Consider the following 17298-nt stretch of genomic DNA (forward strand, 5'->3'; position numbering starts at 1 on the left):
CTGCTTTGCACTGATTACATTTGAATGCAAAGTGAGTCAGAGGTAGTTGGAGGGAGGGACTGTAGAAACCCAGCTTTAAATCAGTTTACAATCTGAATGTGTGTAGGGATTGAAGTCTAGTTTCTTTGCTGTCAGCCATCTGGGTCTTTTCAGTTAAACTAAAAAATCACCTCAGTAGGGCATTCTAAGTATTTGTAGATTTTTTTCATATAAACATCTTGTTAAGCATGATAATGTTATTCATTTTTAGTGACATTGGTCCTCAGGTTGCCAAAGTATTTTGTAGCTAATATAGATTAATAACGATTAAGGGCAGTAAAATTTTTAAATCACAGAACATTTGGTTTATAGACTAGTAATTTGTATTTCTTTATTCTAATTCTTCACAGAAGCATACAGTCTTCTGTTTTGAAGATCCTGGGTGAAGAAGAACGTGCCCCTCTGATTATTTTCACCAGTTAATCATCCACTGCTTAAAAGAAATAAGAAAAAAAACCAACCTAATTCCTGATTTTGAATTAGTTTTGGTTTGTCACCCAGTCAATAGTATTGTCATTTCTGCTGAGCAAAATTGAGGAATCCTGTAGTTCCCAGCCATGTTTCCTATGATGGCATAAGTCATGTTTGGGTTTTCTTCTGATAAGTTTTCTTTGTAAAGGCATTTTCTTTGATTCTTAAACCATTTTCTGTATTCTGTCCAAATTTCCATTTTTCTCATTAAGTGTCAGGGCCATGATCTTAGGCACTTCTCTACTGCATATGTATTTCTATATAGGCTTCGTGTCAAAAAGTTTCCTCTTCTCAGATTTTAACTACAGTGGTTGCGTTAAAGCTTTCTACTGAAGAAGGTTGAGTTGCTTTTTCACTGTTACTTATTAAATGCTTTTCCGAGTTTGCCTTCCAGATTACAGCCCTTCATTCTGTGGCCTACTAGAAGTTTGACTTTGAATTTTAATGTAGATTTTAGTGTAATTCAGTAAGCCAGAGAAAAAACAGCTTTGAGTGATATCCAGTTATTTACAAGCTGAGAGATTTGCTGCTGATTTTTCTGAGATATTTCTAAAGTGACAAAACTCAGAGAAGTGATACATGTTTCTGCACATTTAAATAAAAGACATTTTGAATGTAAGAAAGATAAAAACCTGTTTGTACTAACTCACATGCTAACAGGGGGAAGAATCTTTTGGCTCATACCAAGATAGGTGTTAGCTAATTTTAAGATCCAGCTAGAGACAAGCGACAAATTAGTGTGTTAATATAAGTGACAAAGTAAAAAAATCAGTGCACTAACCTTTTAATTTTATGTCTTAATTTTATTCAGATATCACGATGCAGACATCAGAGACTGGGTCGGATACAGGTTCGACTGTGACTTTACAGACATCTGTGGCTGGCCAGGCAGCAGTGCCCACACAGGTCGTACAGCAAGTACCAGTTCAGCAACAGGTATGTGGCTGTTGGTTTTGGGAAGATTAAAAAAAAAAGGTTTCAGGACGGATAGTTCTTCACAATGTGGTGAAGAACTTGATTTTCTACAAAGCTGCTACATGAACTCTTTTGCTTTGCTTTTATCAATTTTATTTTGTTGGAATTGAAATAGCCAGAGAAAGACAGGATCTGTTTTCCGGATCTGTTCCTTAACTAGAGTGTTTGACAAGCATCAGTTCTACATGTACATGATTTGAGCTGTAGGTTATTATGGAATTCATGTAATAGCTTATAGAAATTTACCTTATTTTACTGAATATTTACATTTTTTCCTTTAAATGATTAATAATGAGTATGTTTCTGATATTATTGGCTATACCATTTCTCCTTTCATTGGGAAGTCCAAATGGAAAGCACCGTCCTTTGCATTTCTAGGCTTTACTCCCTACAGATCTTTGCACAATGTCATGAAGGTATTTGTTGTATGACATTAGGTAATTTATGATGTGCGTTTGCCAAGGAAGTAAGAAGACTTTTGTGGCAGACAGCACAGTGTACACCTCTGTCACATGAGACAGTCATTCATCTATGCAGCACCCACAAGTGTTGGAAGGAGTGGTGGCTGAAGAAAATGGGAAGGAAAAAAGGAAAAGTATGGAGGGGGAAAACAGGGACTGAATATAAAAGACTTTTCTAGAATACACAGAAATTAGCTGTCCATCTGATGTTGTTTTTACTCAAAAACTGACTTCATGGTTTCATAATCAATAATATGAGAACTATACATAGTTTATTGGATAGTGTAATTTGTTTCTGTGCCAGTAGAGCACTTTTCTCTAAATTAAATTATTCATCATTTGTTAAATTTAGTTCCAAAATTCCAGGTGGTGCGTTTTTATGTATGTGTTCCACAGTCTCATACATTTCATTAACATTTTTTTTCTCATGTATAGACTCAATTTATAATGCCTCATAGTTCCATTACTATAGTTTCTACTTGTATCTTCATGTATCTTTTAGGATGCAAGCTTGTTTTTAAAAAAAATGATTCAGGAAAGCATTAAATTTGGACTTAAAAAATTTTATTTAAATGCTTGTATTTGTGTATTTGCTCATAATTCACCACTACTGAATAAATAGTTATTTGAAATACTTTTTCCTGAGTTCAGACTGTTAAATAGCTTGTACTTTCTTCACTTGAGCATTGATTAGGATAGAGACTTCTGAATACTATGCTAACATTTTAATTGAAGCATCCATGATGCCTGAACTTAGCTACTTTGTAGGAGATTTTGTCTCGTTAACTCTTTTGTAAGGTTTGTGAAGTGCAAGGCTACTTTTCTTTATGAAATAAGATCTGGATAGTTTGTCTGAATTTTATGTTCTTTCGTGATGACTGATGTTTAATAGATGTAGTTTATGTGATTTGTTCTTTGTTATTCCTATTTCAGCTTTTCCGATAAAGGATGGCAATTTGTTAGCACTACACAGTTACTTGTTTTAAGTGTATTATATATAGGATGGTCTAATATTACATACTGAATTTTATCCATTTGAAGTACTCATCAGTGTGAGGGATTGAAGATTGGTAACCAGTTAGTGGCATATAGAATACTTTTTAGTGTTGTAGTTCTAATAATTGGGTTGATTGAACTGTAAGGATAGAATCTTCTCTGTATTTCTATTCTCTCTTTGTCACAAGCAAATGAAGAATGAGCCGGGCTTTGGTGTTCATAAACTTTGCTTGTGCGAAGTTTCTACCTCTCTGAAAACTTGTAGGATAGAATTGGCTACTTATTTTCCCACATAAATAATGCATTAATCTTTGTCACTGATTGTCTGTATCTTTTCTGAAGTTATTCCAGTTGTCCTTTATTAATTTAACACTTACTCATGTCAAAACACAGAAGAGCAGGAGTGAATTGTTTTTTTCTTGCTTGATTTTACCTTAATGAGAACAGGAAACTGAATTTTTTTATTGTGCTACTTCAGTATGTAAAACTGTCCCTGATCAACCTTACATACATCTCCTTTAGTACTTCTGCTTCTGAGTATTCCCTTTCATTGAATACTCCATCATTATTTTGGATTATTTTTCCCTGTGGGGATATTAGATTATAATTTTCCAACTGACTCTTAACCCTGACCACAGGAATCAGCATTATGTTTCAGACCTGAAAGCAAAGGAAGCTACCCAGCCAAGGAAGAGGCATTTCTGAAAAATTTTACAGGGATTGCAGATGCAACAAGAATGTTGGGTAATTCAATGCAGACAGTATTGCAGTGATTAAAACAGGGTATATGCAGGAGATTTGTATAGAGAGGATCGATTACAGACGTGGATGTGTGGTGAGGAGGAAAGGAAGAGTGAAGATGTGAATGTGGTATGCCAGCAGGAAATGTGATGAAGAATGCAGGTGGGATAGGTAATTTCAATTATAGAATTAAAAAGAAAAAGGGATATCAAACAATGAAACAACTACCGTGTTGAGGAAATTGTAGGTGTGATTTGCCCTGAGGAATTATCTGTGTATAGGTCACATATGCCTGAAGTTGATCATCTTTATGTACGTTTGATAGCATCGGGCCAATTTGCCTAAAGAAAATAATGAGAAAGAATGCTAATTTCATAAAGTCGTTCTTTTGATGGCAGAGGGAGGGTTTATTATTTCTGCACATTCAAAATTACCAATGTTAAAGTTGGAGGGGGAGTTTTAGGGTTTTTTTGGTTTTTCCTATAGTTTATAAGAGACATATTTATAATAATTTATAATATTATAAGCTGTATCCAAAATATGTGCAAATATTCACATTTGGATTATATTCTTTTGTGAATATAATTCACTTAAACAATAGGGCACTTCTTGAATTTTGTTAAATTCAAAGATACTGCTGGCATCTCACTGAGGAAGAAAGGCCACGTGGTCCTCCTCAGAGCTAGGTGGAGAAGCTCGATGCGCCTGTCATGGCGGGGCTGCTCCTGCTCTCCCCCATCTCAAACTGAGCCTCTCCTCGTCATGAAGCCAGGACCGTCTGATGTTTGAAGATGCTGAATGCATGCATGTCAGCCAGGAGATTTTCCTTCACGTCCTTGCAGCTGTTAGTGTGCACAAAGCTGTGAGTGCGCAGCAGGTGGGCAGATATCTCATGGCCACACAAGCCTAACAGATCCACACCATCAGCATTGCTCCGCCTCTCCCATCAGCAGGACCCTCTCCAGGAGTGCTTTCAGAGTGTGATAAATTCGGTGTCCCACTTTCCTACAGAGAGGGGAACAGGTCTGCACCCTCTCCCGGTTTCTCCAGCAGCCTGGTGGTAGGGTATGCACCGGTACCGGGCACCCCATCCCTAGAAGTGTTCAGGTTGGATGGGGCTTTGAGTAACCTGGTCTAGTGGGAGGTGTCCCTGCCCATGGCAGGGGGGTTGGAACTCCATGATCTTTAAGGTCCTTTCCACCCCAAACCATTCTATGATTTTGTAAGTGTCTGTGTATATGCAACAATTCAGCACAAGCTGAAACTTCTGTTATCATGTTTACAGTAATTTATTAGTACTTTTTAGTCAATAATGCCATTTTAAATTATTTTGGGTTTAGTTAATTTTAAAGTAGTGTATAGCATTTCATTTTTCCTAGTGAAGTCTTTGTTTCCCCTGTCTCCATTCCTGTATATACACCATACTTAAATGATGTCTCATGCATGCGTTAATTTGGGGTTGTTCTCATGGCATCAGTGCTTTATTTATGCTCACAAAATGTATGATATCTTTTTCAAAATGAAACATTTTTGCCATGAAGAAGAGCAAGTTGAATAAGTGGAAAGGTAGACTAAGAGCCTTTTTCCTATAGCTGTGTTTGTACTGAAGCATCTTGTCCTTTAAGCAAACAGTGAAAAAGTAACTTTTGATGTTTTCAGCTAAAACAAATCCCTAGTTTGCATATAACTAGCATAAATGTGGAGCTCATAGAAGTCTGCTGTAGTGCTCCATAAATAGGAAAAAAAAAAGGTGCCATTAATGAAAACCTGGGCTTCCCCTCTGGTAAAAGTGGCACTGGTGGCAGCTGGTTTCATGCAGTGCAACAGCTGTCACTATTGAGGTGGGATGGAGGGGAATGGTAAGGGGACAAAGATGTCCACATATAAGCAAAAAACAACAATAGTGAGACCAAGAAGGTGGGAGTAATTAAATTCCATTTTAATAGCCTGAGGAGTTTTCTTAATCTTTTGTTCCTCAAATATGGGTATTTTTCACTATTGTATCATTGGTTTTTTTCAACAGGCAATCTTTAGTGCAGTGGAGTAAGCTTCTAAGGATTCAAAATTAGCCCCACTCTGTAGTTTATGCTATGCAATGTGGAAGGATCGGAGAAGTAAAACTAAAAATAGTTGTATAATCTATTTTATAAAAGTATATCGATGCATCAGAAGTTAAGCAAAGCATTTCTTCATATTCACCACACACAATGGCCATCGTGTTCACAAAGCATTGTATCATTAACTAGAGATGCAGGCTTCTGCTAATCAAAATTGCTCTTAATGCAAAATCATGTTTAGCATATGAAAAACATAATCATGAACTGACATTAGCCATTATATAAATATGAATGTGCTTAGGATATTACAGCGTGTGCTATTTATATGTTGCTTGCCAAAAGTAATCCAGACTAATGAAGGTACAAAAATTATTTTTATCTCTGAGAACAGAAAATGATACACATCCAAGTTGTTTGCATAGGCACTGTGGATAATTATATGTTCTTTTTTAAAAGGAGTTTAAAAATCCTTATATATGTTGCCCTATTGTTCTACTCTTTGCTTTGAACATAAGTACTTATTGGAAATCAAAATTCTCTCTTAAATTTTGTTTTATGCTTCAATGTAATTTGTGAATTTAGTATGCTTTTATGCACTTGATTTTTGTTGACAAACTCTCATAGATACAATATAACTTAGTCCCTCGTTTGTTCCTCTGAGGTAGTATAATTAAGAATATAATTTTTTCTTTTTTTTTTTCCCTTCAACTAGTAATTATAATTACATGCATATATTGAAATAGGTTTTCATTCACCTCTTGTTCTCCTGGAATGTTTCAGCTGCTTACTTCCAATCCTATTCCAGTTATTTATTTCAGGCTAGAGTCACTGAAGCAAGAGCAATAAAAGATCTGTCTGACTCTACTTAACTCATTATTTCCTATACAAGTCTGTTAATTTTCTGTTTTCCAGCCAGACAATAAGAACAATTACCATGACTAGCTCATCAGTCCATGAACATACAATTTTTGAACTTGCATACTGTCACTTTTTAATAAATATTTCATTGTGTTTTCTATTTTTAGCCTGAATCATTTAATTCTTGGAGTATTTTTAATACAAGAAGGACATTTATTTTTAGATCTCTGTTGAATATTCTCTCTGTGATCTCCAATTTCTGCTCTGCCTCAAAACCTAACAAACATAGCTGATACAATTCCTTTAACAGCTTAACAAAAGGTGCGAGAAAAATGATATAGAGAAATAAAACGGAAGAGAATAAATTATTATTTTTTTTTATAATTTCCACAAAAAATCTATATCATAACTAACAACTTCTCAAATAATTTTCTACTTATATAGAGTAGATATATGCAATTCATTTCTTCCTGTTGTTGTAAGATTAAAAAGAAAATCTGGAGGCACTAGATTTCATTCTCATGACAACATTTTTCCCCAAATGAAGTAAAATAGGAAATAAAATTAGTATTGGAGCTATCATATAACAAAGATTTTTAGCATGGCAGATTTTTCATATACAAGGCCATCCTAAAGGCCACTTACTTATTTTATTTGTCATTACTTGGCAGGAAAAATTTTTACTTCTAACTTTCTCTACCTTAAGGTTGTTCCGTACATTGCAATACAATGTAGTGACTAAAGCTTCCTTGGGCACCATAATCATTTTAACTGTAGCAGTACGAGTTTCAGGGAAGCTGAAGCAAAATAACTGGTTTTTTTTATAAACTGTGTTTTTTTATTACCGTATTGGAAAAAAACCAACCTAATTCTGTGGCCCTTTTGTATTCAGCTTCATTGTTAAAATTTAAAGAAAAAACATTTTGATCTACAAAAATAGATATGTTTTGGTAGCACTGCCGTGTATCCATTCTTAAATGTTGATTTAAAAATTAAGTTACTTTATTTGCATAAACAGTCATGACACTTCTAGTAGTACTGCATATTAGGTTAATAAAGAATTTATATAAAAAATTGTTAAAATTTGAAGTTAATCAATGAAAATTTTAATTTAAGCACTTTTTGCTATTTTGTTTCATGGTAAATTAATTTGTTGTTGTTGTTGTTCCAAATCAGAAAATAAATACATTTTGGAATTCTTCAGTTTCCTGTCCAATAGACACTGAGCTTTGATAAAATCTATACCACTTTGTCCCTGCAGTACCCTCTCAGTTCTGTCGTAAAGGTCTTGCAGTGTCCTGAATGTGTTGGTTTTGAAATGGTGGCACTTTGTATCCAAGAATAATGGGAAAACATAATACCTTTTATAGAATGGGAATGTGACCTGCGTTTACTGATAGGCAGTTTTTAATAAGTGTTTTAACATACTGTAGAGTTCCAGTTTATCAGTATGCAGGTTACAGGGAGAAGATCACATTTCCTTTATTAATAGAAGAATAGTGTGGCATTTTTTAATGGGGAGTAAGCCATATCCAAAGTGGGTGAATAGGGAATGAAGTTCATTTTGGAAGAGGTTGGACAAGAACATGGAATTCATACTGACAGCAGCGAAGCATAGTTACACTTAATTTCATCCTTATTATGCTTTCCAGTTAGTTCTGTCTTTGGCACTGAAGGTGTGTATGCTCTATGAGCATGCATCTTCAGTGTTAGGGCTCCATTTACCGGACTTGCAGCACCAATGTGGTGTAACAGTAACTTTCTATAGTAATTATGAGAACAGAATTATATTGTTTATAAGCCATTAGGTGCACTGAAGCATCGGTCCTTCTTTACACTATCCCAAATTTCTGGTGTTCTTATTTTCAGGTACAACAAGTGCAGACTGTGCAACAGGTACAGCATGTCTACCCAGCCCAGGTTCAGTATGTGGAGGGAAGTGACACAGTCTACACTAATGGAGCTATGTAAGTTGGCAAATGTTTGGAATTTGAATGTTTACTAAATTTATATTTTTAGTTAGATTCTACCAACAAGTATATTTTAAGTTGGAAAGAAAGGTCTTTTATTGTCAAAATATTTTTTTGGATGAAAAGCTGAATTAACACTGGTTTTATTAAGGCAGAAATTTTCTGTAAGCAGAATTCATGTGATTGTTTTCGTTGGACTTATGTGAAATTACATATACAGCATAGTGTTGTTTGAAAAAGTACCTTTCAGTTTATGGGTAAGTTCTGGCCATAGGACGTACTGGGTAACTTCTGGCCTCAGAACAGAAGGCAGGGCTTTCTGTCTTCCTAGCTGCAATCGTAGTGGCAAATGCATAGAAAGGTGCAGCAGCTGTAGTTATTATTTAAAGAAAGGTGTAATGTAATTTCATTCCTGTGTTTATTAAAATTAGATAAATATTTTTTTTTCCAAAGGAATGAGGACAAGTGGAGGAAGGATAATAACATTGTCTCCTTTTGCTGCTTCTTCAGCCTCTTTTCTGCACGTTATTGTGCATTTCCTACTTCCCTCAACATGCTTTTCCATCATCAAGTGCCTTTCTCCAGTACATAAGCTTAGAATCATAGAAAGAATAATCTAGGTTTGATGGGATCTCTGGAGGTTACCTAGTCTAATCCCGGATTTATTGCTGCACCAGCTTGGAAGTAGTCAGACATCAAAGTAGGATCGTGTTGCGTGGTGAAGGAGCCTTTCTACCTCTTTTTTTCATTTCATTACCTTTTGCCATTTTTACTGTGTTACTTTAGGGAGATATGCAATTTAGAAAGCTACTTTGTTGTCTGCAGGTACTTATTTGTTGATGGTAAACCAAAAGTGATTCAAAAGAGCAATATTTTTTGGATCAGAGACTTCTGATGCTAACACTGGCAGCATTCCTTGGTCATCTCTACTAACATCTTGTTTAATTCATTTCTCAAACAGTGTCTTGTCTGTTTTCTTCTGACTTGTAAAGCCTAAACAATGTATCTTAAATATACATTAGACTTCCCTATTGTGCTGGTTTTGGCTAGAATACAATTCGTTTTCTTCATAGTATCTGGTCTGGTAATATGTTTTGGACTTGTGCTACAAGCAGTGCTGTTAACATGGGGATGCTTTAGTTCTTGCTGGGCAGTGCTTACACAGCATCAAAGCCTTTTCTGCTTCTCACGCTGCCCTGCCAGCGAGGAGGCTGGGGGTGCATGAGAAATTGGGAGAGGACATAGCTGGGACTGCTGATGCCAGCTGACCAAAGGGATATCCCAGATCATATAACGTTATGCTCAGCAATGAAAGCTGAAGAAGGAGGAAAGGGGGGATTGTTTGGAGATACGATGTTTGTCTTCCCAAGTAATCGTTACACATGATGGAGCCCTGCTTTCCTGGAGATGGCTGAACCCCTGCCTGCCAATGGGAAGTGGTGAATGAATTCCTTGTTTTGATTTGCTTGTATGCATGGCTTTTGCTTTACTTACTAAACTCTCTTTATCTCAACACCTGAGTTTTCTCTTTTACCCTTCTGATTCTGACCCCCATCCCACCATGCAAGCGATGGGATGTGAATGGAGTGTGCAAGCAGCTGTAAGGGACTTAGTTGACAGCTGTGCTGTAAAGCAATTTTTTTCACACCTTGTCCTCTATCAGACCAGCCCAAGTGCTACAACACAAACTATCTCCCATGGGACTGATGTGCGAAAGGGAGTATGGCAGATACTAGGGCTGTGTTTCCACCCCTGGAGCAGTTGATTCCAGGAGTACTGGACACCCCACCAAGTGAAAACAAACTACGGCCTGCACACTGCTGCTAAAGGGATTAAGAACACGTTAGGGATGTTAATTGTAGCATACCACTTGGCTGCCTTTGACTCCAGGCATGGAGTTCCTACATGTCCTGTACAGTAGCACTCAGTGGCACCCTGGCTTCATTGTGACCATGATAGATAGGCCACTGTTAGCCTCCAAAAGAGGTCATTCTTAAATAGGCTATTATTCAAGTTTCTCTTTTCATTTATCGCTTGAAAGCTCTTAGCACATGTATGTTTGGCAGCGTGAGATGTGTACCATATGACTGCTTACTGTCCTTGGAAAAAAGAGAACCAAGTGTTACTGATGGCTCAGTATGAACGTTCAGGTTTCCATGATTTTATTGTGTTTCTATATCTGAATCCCTTTGTCAGTTTCTGCAAAATCAGTCAATTGGATATAAAAGACCTCCTTAACACTGTAAGAAAGCTCTCCTTATCAGGTAAGCCAAATCCAGATTGTCTTTCCTCCTTATAGAAGAAGAATCTACCCATGTCATTGTGAATGACAAGATTGTGAGCAGCCAATTTGTTGTTCAGTACTTTTAGGAACATGAACCTTTCTAAAGATTATGGCTTTATTCATGGAGAATGGGACCAGTCTGTGTTTCTACTCAGAATTTTTAAAGACTATATATTGTTAAACACATTTTCTCATATACTTTTATACTCCAGATTAAGAATGGAAAAATGTCATTTATGTAAATTAAAGTTATTGAATGTATGTATTACATGTTATAATGCCATTTATTTGATAGATGAGGGAGAACGGGGCTCTAGGTTGCTGCCAGCTAGCTTCCTTCAGAGATTAGAGAATTGTTTTTCTCTTTGCTGTTTTTATCATTACCTAAGTTCTGTGGTTTAAAAACAAATTATATTTGTTTCTCCTCTTCTTTTTTTGCAACTGGATTAACTTGTTCAGAGCTATATCAATGTGGGAGTGACACTTTAGAATTTTTGGAAGTGAACAAAAAGCTTACCATATCCCTAAGCAAAGCTGGCATAGACTGTGTCGAGTTCTGCTGTGACAGAAAACACAGAGGCCAGCCTCTCTTGTGCTAAAATATTTAGGCAAGTGATTGCAGTTCATCTTTTTATATTCTTCATACTGAAATCTGTGAAAGATGAGCCTTGTGGATCCTGATAGATTCACAGAGTTATGTTACAGCCAGTTTGTCCAGTTACTCCCACTCCAAAAATTGTCTGTTTCACTGTCAGAAAATTGGGTTAGGTTTATAAATGATGCGATTGACAAGAGTGATCACTGGTTTGTCTTTCGAGTTCTTTTCCTATGATTATATGTTTGGTTTATTTTACGACCATGCTACATCAAAATCTTAATTATAACTCAAGATCAGATATAGGATGCTTCCATAATCGTATCAAGTGACAGTACTACTCTAGCCATGGAATAAGAAGTCTGCAACCCATAGTTAGGGTAGAAGACATTAATTCAGCATACAGGTATCTCTGGAATAAATTTTACAGCGTGTCTGATGAAAGAATTATTATTTATTTCAAAATAAAGCACTTGCAAACTGGCATCAATTTAAGTCCATATATGATAGCAACAAAGGATGCGGTTAGAATATACATGAGGAAAGAGTTACTTGGTTCTTTTGATTCTACAGATAAGAAGTTTGTCAGGTTTCACAGTCTTTGTCAAGTGTAACTGTTGTATTCTTATAATACAATTCTTCCCACACATTTTATAACATGATTTGTCTATGCTTATTTGGTTTCATTATAATTGGAGTCATAATGATAATACAAGAGTGTAACCTACAACTTGTCACATACATTGTGTAATATGAGAATATGTGAATTATGTTAACTACATTTGTGTCTAGTTAATAACAATTTTGCTTGTCAAGCATGTCACTCTATCCTGAAACAAAAATGCATTGTTGTTGCGATGACATGTGCAGTCTTACCTGGCAGTTTAGAATTGATAAAGAATATTATGGCTGCAGCTATATTAAGAAGTCAAGTGAGTCCCCTATACTAGTAATGAACTTTCTTCTTACATAAATTGTAAGGTATTAATCAAATGTAGCCATTTGCCTGATGATTCTGGTGTGGCAAAGAGGGTTTTAATTGCTGGGATTGTCCAAGAATTGCTATTGCTGTTGCATCCAAACCGCATTCTTTATCACTTTGTTATACTACAATTTGTGTGGTTTATATGGGCAAAACACACCTTATATGCAAAACCAACAATATTGCTCTTATTGAAATCTTAACTGTCAAATCAAAGAATTATTATCAATACAGTTAAAGTTGTTGTCTTCCTGATACTTCCTAGCATGCATCCCTTTTTCTCTGGCAGTATGCTTACTCTTTAACTGTCCTGCTTATGAAGGATAACGGCTTCCATCTGAGAAGGGGTTACAGTGAGTTATCACCATGCCAGGTGCTATGCCTGGAGAAGTATGATAGTTGGTGAGGGGGCTCTCTACTCACACTGGGTCTACTTGCAGCTGTTTTTAATATGCTTTCTAGTAGAGTCTACACCTTATTCATTCTTTATTGGTTTCCATTTCTATATTACATCTGAATTTACTACGTATGGTGTGTTTTACGTTTGTTGGATACTTCTTGAACACTGTCATGCCACGCTTATGATCCTCTTTGCTACACTTTTAGTCTATGGTCATGGATTGTTTATTCTACACAGAATAGCTATTTGATACTACTGTCTGTTAGTTAAGAGCAATGCATCAGCATTTTAAAGATAGGTTTTTGTACCACACAATTGTAGGAGGCTAAGCTAAAATGGAAACAAATTGAGGAACGTTTATCTGATTGTTTGACAATTGCTGTTTCAGCTAAGCTGGAACAAAGCTCTAGGCTAGCACAGACAAGTCTAGACAAAGGAAGCCTGACAAGTCCAAGTCTTGAGGTCTTGCAGATTTAGTACAAACCCTGTGACGTGTTCTTCACAGTGGCGCTACCGTATTTCTTGGACTATAAGTCTTCGATACTTCATCAGAATTTTTAGGGGTCTGTAACTAAGGTTGCCTTATGTGTCTAACTTACAGGTCCTGAGAATATAATTTATAAGATTTCTCCTCTGTTTTCATTTACTTCATTCCCTGGTTTACAGGGTTTTCCTGCAGTTGTGCATTGTGTGTGCTTTCATTGCTTTATTTCCATGTGGCAAAAGATCTTGGATTGAGTATTAAAGATCCCAGTTCTTTTTATTGATAATGAATGCCTGTCAGGAACATATTTAATTTTTGAATGTGACAAGAATTTCTTTATATGGAATAATGCAACTCTATTTTAGGTAAATTTTATGAAGCTTTTTCTGGCTGATATATTTTAAGTTGTCTGTACAGATAAAATGTATATGCATAAAGCAGGCCAAGTATTCACTATTACACAGGAAATTGATTATTTGAATTTTTGTTCTCTGGTTATAGATGAATTAATTGCCCTTTCATAGTTCCCTGGTTTTGAGCAATGCGCGACTAATTTCTCTTCTAATGCTGGGGAAAACTACTTTTAGAAGACGCTAGTGTCTGAATTTGTGAAAATATTTACTTCACAGCCAGCCAGGCTCTGTGGCATTCAAGGTCTCAGTGTTTTCGAGCCTTGCCAGGTGCAGGGATGAGGAGGAGCAAGACCTCAGCGCTTGACCCAGGTTGTCCAACAGGATTATTTCATACCATGAACATCACATTTAATATAAATAAGAAAGTTTGCTGTGTAGCTCGCTCTCTCCCTTGATGGCAGTGGTCCCGAGAACTTCTTGCCTGGGTGAAGAGCCCTTCCCTTCCTCCCAAAGCCCTAGCGCTCACAGTGTCCAACATCTGCTGTTCACTGCTGGGAGTGCACAGCTTCCTGCTGATGGAATTAGTTGAGTATAATTCTTGTATATTTTATATTAGTATCGGGATTGATACTGGTTCTTTAGTATTATTGTTAATTATTTAGTCTTATCCTGTTAAATCTATTTATATTTTAACCCTCCTGTTTCTTTGTTTTTCCTCAATTGCCCTTCCCAGGTGGGGAGGCTCCTTGGGTGATAATTGTCTAAACGACAATAAATTATTATGGGTTTCTCAAACCATAACAGTAGTGTAGGTTTTAATCTTTGGTTTTAGCAGTTTCATTTGATAGAGGGGGATAATCCTGTGGGGCAAAGGGGTCCAGGAAAGCTGGATGCTCTTCAAGAAGGAAATCCTAAAGGCCCAGGAGCAGGCTGTCCCCATGAGGCGCAAAATTAAAGGGCGGGGAAAATGGCTGGCCTGGTTGAACAAAGAGCTTTTGATGGGACTTCGGGAAAAAAGGAGGGTTTACTACCTTTGGATGAAGGGACAGGCAACTCAGGAGGAGTACGGAGATCTTGTTAGGGTATACAGAGAAAAAATTAGGAAAGCAAAAGCCCAGCTGGAACTCAACCTGGTCATTAATATAAGGGACAACAAATAACGTCAACAAAAAGAGAGTCAGGGAGAATCTCCATCCCTTACTGGATGCGGGGGGAAACGTTGCAACTAGGGACAAGGAGAAGGCTGAGATACTTAATGCCTTCTTTGCCTCTGTCTTCAGTAGTCAGACCAGCTACCCCCAGGGTGTTCAGCCTTCTGGGCTGGAAGGTAAGGATGGAGAGCAGAACAACCACCCCATAATCCAGGAGGAAGTAGTTAATGAATTGCTTATTCACCTGGACATACATAAGTCTATGGGGCCGGATGGGATTCGCCCAAGGGTACTCAGAGAGCTGGTGGGAGAGCTCACCAAGCCTCTCTCCATTATCTATCAACAATCCTGGTCAACAGGAGAGGTACCAGATGACTGGAGGGTGACCAATATGATGCCCATCTACGAGAAGGGCCGGAAGGAGGATCCTGTAAACTATAGGCCTGGCAGTCTGACTTCGATACCGGGAAAGATCATGGAGAGGATCATCTTGAGTGAGCTCTCACGGCAAGTCCAGGGCAGCCAAGGGATCAGGGCCAGCCAGCATGGGTTTATGAAAGGGAGGTCCTGCTTAACCAACTTGATCTCTTTCTATGACCATGTGACCTGCCTTCTCGATGAGGGGAAGGCTGTGGACGTTGTCTACCTGGACTTTGGTAAGGCCTTTGACACCGTCCCCCACCACGTTCTCCTGGAGAAGCTGGTGAATCATGGCATAGACAAGTGTACTCTTCACTGGGTAAAAAACCAGCTGGATGGCTGTGCCCAGAGAGTTGTGATTAATGGGGTGAAATCCAGTTGGTGGCCGGTCACCAGTGGTGTCCCTCAGGGCTCAGTTTTGGGGCCAGTCTTGTTTAATATCCTTATTGATGATCTGGATAAGGGGATTGAGTGCACCCTCAGTAAGTTTGCAGTTGACACCAAGCTAGGTGGGAGTGTTGATCTGCTTGAGGGTCGGCAGGCTCTACAGAGGGGTCTGGACAGGTTGGATCAATGGGCCAAGGCCAATGGGATGAGGTTTAACAAGGCCAAGTGCCGGGTCCTGCATTTTGGTCACAACACCCCCAGGCAATGCTACAGGCTCGGGGAAGAGTGGCTGGAAAGCTGCCCAGCAGAAAAGGACCTGGGGGTGCTGGTGGACAGCCAGATTAACATGAGCCAGCAGTGTGCCCAGGTGGCCAAGAAGGCCAATGGCATACTGGCCTGTATCAGGAATAGCGTGGCCAGCAGGAGTAGCGAAGTGATCGTGCCTCTGTACTCAGCACTGGTGAGGCCTCACCTCGAGTACTGTGTTCAGTTCTGGGCCCCTCAGCACAGGAAAGACATTGAAGTGCTGGAGCGTGTCCAGAGGAGAGCCACCAAGCTGGTGAGGGGTCTAGAGAACAAGTCACCTGAGGAGAGGCCAAGGGAACTGGGCATGTTTAGTTTGGAGAAGAGGAGGCTGAGGGGAGACCTCATTGCCCTCTACAACTACTTGAAAGGAGGTTGTAGAGAGGTGGGTGTTGGCCTCTTCTCCCAAGGGAATAACGACAGGACCAGAGGAAATGGTCTGAAGTTGTGGCAGGGGAAGTTTAGATTAGATATTAGGAAGAATTACTTTACTGAGAGAGTGGTCAGGCACTGGAACAGCCTGCCAGGGAGGTGGTGGAGTTGCCATCCCTGGAGGTATTTAAGAAACATGTAGACGTGGCATTTCAGGGCATGCTCTGGTGCCTGAGGTTGTTGGTTTGTGTCTGTTTGTTTGTTTGTTTGGTAGGGTTTTTTGTGGTTTTTTTCTCTTTTCCTTTTTGTGGTTGGACTCGATGATCTCAAAGGCCCCTTCCAACCAGGAAGATTCTGTGATTGGTGAAAGGAAACAACAACTTACTGTCGTACCAGTTCTTCCGTCTCTGTCTTAAGATCAATTGAGGAGACTTTTGTGGAAGAAGGTTATTGCTTCATTGGGGTTTTAGTCTGTTATTAAAAATGAATATGTTCTGAATGAATGTTCTTGTTACAGGAGTAGATTTCTTTGTGGGGAGGCAGGACGTTGTGTGAGAGACATGATTTAGCCCTCTCCATTATTATTTGACTGCTTTATCATATTCTGTTGTGTCAGTGTTAGGGTATGTGGCACTCCTCCTTCTTCCCATTGCTTATGCTACACCACCTCCAGAGGCTGCAGCAATGCATTGGCTGAGATAAGACCTTCCCTCAGTGTTAGACAAAGGATTCTGTTCTCAGTGGTTTCTGTGAAGCTCACTATCATCTTTAGGACCACAGGATTATTCTACAATCTTAAAGGAGTTTGAGGATATCGTTCTGATGTGAAAGACTTCCTTGGCTTTTATGCATGGAGTTTTTCTACTGTATTGCAATACCATAGCATTATCATGAGCACTAGCTACTCTGCATAAAATAATAGTGTATCTTGAAATATTTATTTTCATCTAGTGTTTTTCATATTTATATCCCAGGAAATAATACCTTAGTTAATTAAGT

The 17298-nt window shown here is 38.2% G+C and overlaps 1 protein-coding gene across 1 annotated transcript in view; it reads left to right on the plus strand.

The window, feature by feature from the left end:
• The first annotated feature begins 1329 nt into the window (after nt 1-1329).
• Nucleotides 1330-17298, plus strand: part of RFX3 (regulatory factor X3) — a 62871-nt gene continuing 46902 nt past the window's right edge. Inside the window, exons 1-2 of the mRNA XM_074165932.1 lie at nt 1330-1446; nt 8468-8565. Coding sequence (XP_074022033.1) covers nt 1330-1446; nt 8468-8565 — 215 coding nt within the window. The remainder of the gene's footprint in view (nt 1447-8467; nt 8566-17298) is intronic.

This window comes from Numenius arquata, chromosome Z, assembly GCF_964106895.1.
Source record: "Numenius arquata chromosome Z, bNumArq3.hap1.1, whole genome shotgun sequence".
NCBI lineage: Eukaryota > Metazoa > Chordata > Aves > Charadriiformes > Scolopacidae > Numenius > Numenius arquata.